The 7,255-nt window shown below is 49.9% G+C and overlaps 1 protein-coding gene across 4 annotated transcripts in view; it reads left to right on the forward strand.

The window, feature by feature from the left end:
* Positions 1 to 3,752, forward strand: part of JDP2 (Jun dimerization protein 2) — a 42,252-nt gene extending 38,500 nt beyond the window's left edge. For 3 of the 4 annotated variants that reach the window (XM_049898048.1, XM_049898047.1, XM_049898044.1), the window contains one exon: positions 2,890 to 3,752. In XM_049898048.1, coding sequence (XP_049754005.1) covers positions 2,890 to 3,075 — 186 coding nt within the window. In that variant the 3' untranslated portion in view covers positions 3,076 to 3,752. The remainder of the gene's footprint in view (positions 1 to 2,889) is intronic. The other variant, XM_049898046.1, reaches the window with a different exon arrangement.
* Positions 3,753 to 7,255: the final 3,503 nt, after the last annotated feature.

The raw sequence follows: 7,255 nt of genomic DNA on the forward strand, positions 1-7,255 counted from the left end.
TCAACTCCCTCCTCAGCTGGTTCACCTCCACTTTATTTCACCCGAGCATCACTGCCAGACCCATCTCCCAAGCCCATCCTTTTTATCCAGAGCAGCTTCATCTGGGGAGAGTCATTGCATCGACTTCATAAGGTTATTGTAAGGATCAAATAAGTCAATACATGTGACATACATTAAGCGTGGCTGGTACATAGTCTTGCTCAGTAAGCGTGGCCTGTTGTCTTCTTCTCTTACTCCTCCCCCTTCCTTATTATTAACCGTCCTTCTCCACCTTCTTCACACTATTCTCTTGCTTATGGTTAAAGTGCAAATTCCTTAAGCCTCCCTAACCCTTCAGCTTTTCCCATATCACTTCACTTAATCCCCACAGTAATCCTTTTTACAGAAGAGACAACTGAGGCTCAGAGAGGCTAAGAAACTTGCCCTAGACTATAAGCTTTCCCAGAGCTACAGTCTGAAGCTACAGCTTTAGAACCTACTATATCCTTAAGTGAACTATGGCTACAAGCTGGAATATATATATTTTTAAGTCTCATAAACACATCTTAAGCTTTCCCATGTCTGTGTCCTTGATCACTTGGAGCTCCTTATCTAAAATTCCCTCCTTGACCTTCTCTACTCTACCAGAGTCAACCTGTCTTTCAAGCCCAAGATTAGGCCTCTCCACTTAGCCCTCTCAGAAGGTCTTCTAAGCCCTGGGCAGCTGCTAGTTGTTTTCTAAATGCTGTCTTGCCATGTGAATTCTATCTTCCCTTTGGACTTGAAGTCCATGAGAGCCACATTAGGGGTCCATGGGCCTCTGGATCTCTCCCCTACTCTGAGCACTGATTGTACAAACCAGGGCCTCAGCAAATTCTCATGGATGGAAAGATGGATGGAACTAAGACTCCTAAAAGCAGAGGATCAGGAGAATTCCAAGATGGAGCTAAACCTTTGGCTGTGGGGAACTGGATGGCCAGAGGGTTTGTGAGAAGTTGCCAAGGTCACCCAACTAGTCAGACCCGGAGAGCAGGCATCTCAGATTAGCACCTAACTGCTCCAGGCTGAGGGGTCATGGGCCTTGATTGTGTCACGTGGGGCCTCTCCTGCCCTCAGAGATGGACTCATCTCAGAATTCTCATAACAGTGGGCCAGGCCAGTTTCCCCGTCATGCCTCAGCCCATTGAACTAAAAACTACCGTAGACGATTTTTAACATTTTCCCCCGAGCACTTTTTTCCTTTTTGAAGACTCAAAGCAGTTCTCTCTCTGCGTCAGGTCACGAGGACTGTACATCTCAGCAGTTCCGAGTTCCTCAGGCCCCTCATACTCCCACCTCAGAGATGAGCACAAAGAACAATTCAGTCAGACTGGCTGGTGTGAGGAAGGTAGCGCCACTGGGACATGTGTGGGCTCCACCAAGGGCCCTGGAGGTTCAAGAGGGAGGCTGCTCAGCCTGTGCTCTACCAGGCAGAGAGCGTTCATAGGGCCAAGCCAGTCCCAAGCTGTCCAGTTGTCAGACACACGGTTCCAATCACAGCTTGTTCTGTCTGAAACAGGGTTTTCAATAGTGGCACTGTTGACATTTTGGACTGGATAATTCTTTGTCGTGGGGGCTGTCCTGTGTGTTACAGGATGTTTAGCAGCACCCCTGACATCTACCACTAGATGCTAGTAATACCCTCCCCTGAGCTGTGACAATGAAAAATGTCTCAGACATTGTCAAATGTCCCCTGGGGGGCAAAATCACCCCCAATTGAGAACCGCTGGTCTCAAACTTGGCTGGCCCTTGGATTAAAATCCAGCTCTCAAACGGGTTATAAGTTCTTACATGCAGCCCAGGAAAAATCATTCAAACGCTTTGCTAGTTTACCCTTTGATCCTGAGGCTTGAATTGATATACCCACCACCCCTCCACACTGTGAACACGTAACCACCCCCCATTCACGTTTCAGCATTCTTTCTTTTCCCTGCAGCTTCTTCAAGCGAGCGAAGCGCTCGCTGGAAATCACATTTGAGGTCTGTTTGAAAGCTTGTTTTGGACCCAGAAGAATGGTTGTCGATTGCCTCCCAGCGGGCAAAACTTCGAGATTACAGGGGATAAGGAAGTGGCTGTTTAAATAGTTATAGACTAACAGCCAGGAAAGGAGCCTGCATGGTACAGTGATTAAGCACTCGGCTGCTAACTGAAAGGTCAGCAGTTCAAACCCTGTGGGAGGAAAGGCCTGGCTATCTGCTCCTGTAAGACTTCAGCTTAGGAAACCCTATGGGGCAGTTCTACTCTGTCCTATAAGGTCGCTATGAGTTGGAATCAACTCAAAGGCACACCACAATAGCAATAGCCAAGGAAGAAGAATTTTAGGAAGAATTATGTGACCACACTGGTTTTGTTGATCCCATAGGCCAAAATATCCCCATGTGCATTTATCACACATCAGAGCACTTTACTGTCGTGCTGTCCTCCGTGGGCCTCCTGTTACTTCTCCCAGGACCTCCATGCACCTGTTCTCCATCCACTTGGCCTCCATTCTTCTCTCACCCTTTATTCCTTGTGCAAAGGCCCTCGGGCAGGAGAGTCTTGGCATATTTGAAAGAGCAAGGAAGCCACTGTGGCTGGAGTGGATTGAGAGAGCAGAGAGAGGTGGGAGATGAGCAGGCTGGCCCCTGATGTAACCCAGGCTCATGCCACCGGTGATGGGAAGTGTCACAGGTAACAGGCAGTGCCACAGGCTGGTTGGGCCCCACCCACAGAAAGTCAGCTAGCACAGGCTCAATAACAGGTTCTGTGCTTCTTCCACTCGGAACTTGGCAGACAGAAAACAGGCAACGCCAGCCCGGAGTGCCCTGCCCCAGCTGCCCCAGAGCTGGTCCCTGGTGAAGCTTAAAGCCGTGTCTCTGCGTTTGCACACAGGAATCGGAGCGGCTGGAGCTCATGAACGCGGAGCTAAAGACCCAGATTGAGGAGCTGAAGCAGGAGCGGCAGCAGCTCATCCTGATGCTGAATCGGCACCGGCCCACCTGCATCGTGCGGACCGACAGCGTCAAGACCCCTGAGTCGGAAGGCAACCCGCTGCTGGAGCAGCTAGAGAAGAAGTGACATTGGCTGGGAGGAGGACGGAGAGGGGGAGGAGCGATAAAGAGGGAGGATGAGGAGGGGGCCCGGCGGTCCTCCCTTGATGCAGGACAAACTTTACAATGAGGCTTGGCATGGCCAGCATCGGCGGGCTTTTTCGTGAAACTTAGATCAGCCAACAAGGGGAAGGGCAGGCTGAGGACATCTAGGGGAACCAAGCGCTGAGACCAAAGTTACCCCACCGGTGGGGCTGTTCTGGCTGGGACCCAGCTTGGAGGAGGCAGGATGGCGGTGCCCTCTGGGCCGAGAAACACCCCAAGAGGCACTTCTCCAGCCTCTCCACCGCTGGGGCACCCGCCCAAGGGACCTCCGAGCAGCCAGGAAAAGCCATACGTTGGAACCAAAATGTGGCTGGGGACGGAACTCAGAGTGAAACTGTAATATGCCTGCCCCCAGCCCTGACCCCTGACCCTGACGCAAAGCTGGGGTGAGGCGGGGCCCTGCTGCACCGCCCAGCTCTGCTCGGCCAGGAGGCCGCAGCCCTGGGCTCACCCTCACCGACCCTGCTGGAGTTTGCTGCGGGCACGAGGCGCGGGCGCCCTTCCAAAGCACATACTCATCGAATGTTTACAGACTGGCTGTCCTGGCAGTGCTTTCAACTGCACATGTTTTTTTATACTTTCTTTTTTTTTTTTTTTTTTAATATTTTTTACAAAAAAAGATTTTATACAAGCAATATATATATGGATTTCTATAATCACTCGATGTGATACAGTATAAATATGCTGTGGTTTGTTTGTTACGAACAGATATCCACCAGTTACGGCTGTTGTGTGTAATCCTAAGTACTGTAGTCTCTGGGTGTCGGGGTGGCCGGGGCGGGGGTAGGGTGCATTTCCATCCTTGTAAACCCTTCATAGTACTCAGTCCTGTATCGCTCAGTAAACGTTACTCTTACTTACCCGCTTCGCAGCCTCTTGTGATGTCTGCCTAGGGCATGGGGTGAGTGGCATGCTCAGTGGGCCTCTCAGCCTGCAGTAGTGGAGAATTTTTGGATCATCTGCTGTAGGCCCTTTGTTTTCATAATGGCCCTCCCAGGTAGGTATTAATATGCCAATTTTACAGATGAGGAAGCTGAGGTTCAGAGAAGTTAAAGAAATCTGCAGTTACCATTTTGAGACTACTTCATTCATTCATTCCACAAATGTTTACTGAGTACTTACCATGCGTGTAAGGTCCCTGGGTGGCACAGTTTGCATTTGGCTACTAAACTAAAGGTTGGCAGCTAGAACCCACCCAGCAGTGCACAGAAGAACGTCTGGCAATCTGCTTTTATAAAGATTACAGCCAAGAAAATACTATGAAGCAGTTCTACCCTCTAACACATGGGGTTGCCATGAGTCAAAATCAACTCAATGGCAACGGGTTTGGCTTGGGTTTATCATGTGTGTGCAAGGCCCTGTACAAGGCACTAAGTATTCACTGGGGAATTAAACACACCTGGGCCCTGCACTCATGGACCTTACACTTATGAGCCAAGCCCTGTGCTTCTCCACACACCGCCTCATTTCATTTTCACAAGAACCTTGCCAGGGAGGAGCATTGTCCCCATTTCACAGGTGGAGAATTAGAGGCCCAGGGAGATTAAACTTGCAGCCATCCTTTCTTGCAGATTTATGACGTGACAAGCATGTATGGTTTCGTCTACTGCAGCACGGAACAGGCATTATTACCCCATTTTACAAACCACTTAACTGAGGCCTGGAGAGGTTAAGTGACTTGTCCAAGGCCCCCAGCTAACAAGGGACAGAGCTACCTCCAAGACCCATGGCTCCCAGCCCATCACCAGCTGATAGTGATTGTCCCTGTGGTTGAATGCCTCACCCAATCAGAACCGGAAGCCCGAGGCCTTGGTTACAGATTTACTTCCTGGGAGGGCTGGAAAGTGCTCCACTGTGTTCCATGGTCATGGAGTAAATCAGGCATCTGGCAAATGTGTGCCCGGCCCAGGAAAGGGGGGCAATGACTCATCCCCCACACCCCAAAACCGGGAACTGCCCACCCCCCCGCCCCACGGGTCAAGAACTGCTGAGTGCCAGACACACAATCACTGCCATTTATTCGCACTTTACAGTCCCCAAGGCACTTTTGCACGTTATCTCCTTTGACATGACAGCTCTGTGGGGTAGGTGGGATAGGTGTTTTTAGCTCCATTTCATAGTTTTGTAAACTATGCTTACAAAGGTTAAAGTTCACCAGCTAAAAAGAGGCAGAACTGGGAGTTGAACCTAGCACCCAGCTCTTCTGTCTTCCAATTCCTTGTTCTTTCTCCTCCACCCCTGGGGCTAGATAACTGGTTGTTGATAATGAGGCTTTGTGTCGGGACAGCTTACCTTGGATTGCTTCTCAGGTCCAGTGGGAGGCTTTCTGGACAGACGGACATTGAGAAGGGGTCAGTAATACAGCCCTGGCCCTGCACTTACTCATCTCAAGTTCTCTCCACCGAACACAGTTGGCGTGGCCCCCCGCTGAGCCCTGCCTGCCTGCAGGGCCTGGCGCTCACTCTCAGCTGTGGCCAGCACCCAAGAAACCTTGGGCTGTAATCCTTTAACATTTTTCCAGCTGTGAGAAAAAAGAAGATGTGGACTCTCAAGGGCCCTTCAAATGACCTGGTAGATGTTCCTGCAGGGTTGCCACCTACTGGTGGCTGTGGTTCCTCTGGTCCTGTGCTTGGGCACTGCCTGCCAGCCAGCACCTCCAGAATAGAGCCCTCCTTACCGTCCGCGATGGCTGAATCCCAGAATCAGTGACTTCTGCTTTGGTGAGGCTGGCCCTTGGTGTTTTTCTCGTCACCATGACCACCACTCCTGTGGGTAACAAGAAGTCACAATTGTAGTCTTAATCATAAGTGCTACATTTGAGTGTTTTCTGTGTGCCAAGCATTTTACTTACATGTGTTAACCTCAGTCAGTCTTCACTGGGAGGTAGGTGCTATTATCCCCATGTTACAGTTGGGAAAACCAAGGCGCAGAGAAGAAGTAACTTGCCCAAGATCACAGGCCTCTTAGGTGGTTGGTTGTTGGTTGCCATCGTGTTGATTTCGACTCTTGGCAACCCCATGTGTGCAAAATAGAACTGCTCTGTAGGGCTTTCGAGGCTGTGACCTTTTGGAAGCAGATTTGCCAGGCCTGTCTTCTGAGGCACCTCTGGGTAAGTTTGAGTCACCAATCTGTAGGTTAGTAGTTCAGCACATAACTATTTATGCCACCCAGGGATGCCTTTCTTAGGTGGTAGATCCGAGATATTATTACAGTCAGTCTGATCTAGGTGGATAAAAGCTGGAACCTGGCGTTACCACGAGAGGGGAACCAATCCTTGTTTGCGGTATGACCTCATTTCCAGGAGAACTTGTGCAGCGGGCCAGGGGAGACGGCACAGACTCACACATGTTCACAGCACACACTGAGAATTCCCAACTGTCAGACTCTAATCTCCAAGTGTATGTACAGAGGACATCAGAGGCAAATAGGTTCAAGGTCCAAGCTGCCACTTACTAGCCATGAGCCTTACCATCCTTATCTGTAAATGGGAATAGTAGCATTCCAAGTCTCTCTTATGTGTTTATTGTCAGGATCAAATGAGAAATGGATGCAAAATTGTTTTGTGAAATACGAAGCTCCATAAAATGCAGAGAGAGTTGACATTTACCACGTAGAAGGAATTATTTGAAAACTTTTATTCTTTAAATGGGAATGCAGAGCTTGCATTCTGGTCATGTGCACAGTCTCCATGGGGTGATGAATGCCTGGGATCCCAGACTCCTGGGCTGGGCTCCAGCTGCACTGGGCCCGTCATTCCTTCCCTGGCCTCAGGGTGCTTTCCTGCCATGTGGTCATGAATTAGAACTGCACCACCTCCACCCAGGGTGACTTTGAGAATCACCTGAGCTGGTGTGTGCCACTCTGGCCTAAAGACAAGACCCGTTACCAATCAGATGGGCAGAAATTAATATGTGTTGCTCAGGATACCTACTAAAGGAAACTTGGACACGCTACCAGAAAACCGAAACAAAACCCATTGCCATGGAGTTGATTTTGACTCATGGCACTGCCATGTGTTACAGAGTAGAATTGCTCCATAGGGGTTTTCTTAGCTGTCATCTTTACAGTAAGGAGCCCTGGTGGCGCAACAGTGAAGTGCTTGG

The sequence above is a fragment of the Elephas maximus genome, chromosome 10, assembly GCF_024166365.1.
Source record: "Elephas maximus indicus isolate mEleMax1 chromosome 10, mEleMax1 primary haplotype, whole genome shotgun sequence".
Lineage (NCBI taxonomy): Eukaryota > Metazoa > Chordata > Mammalia > Proboscidea > Elephantidae > Elephas > Elephas maximus.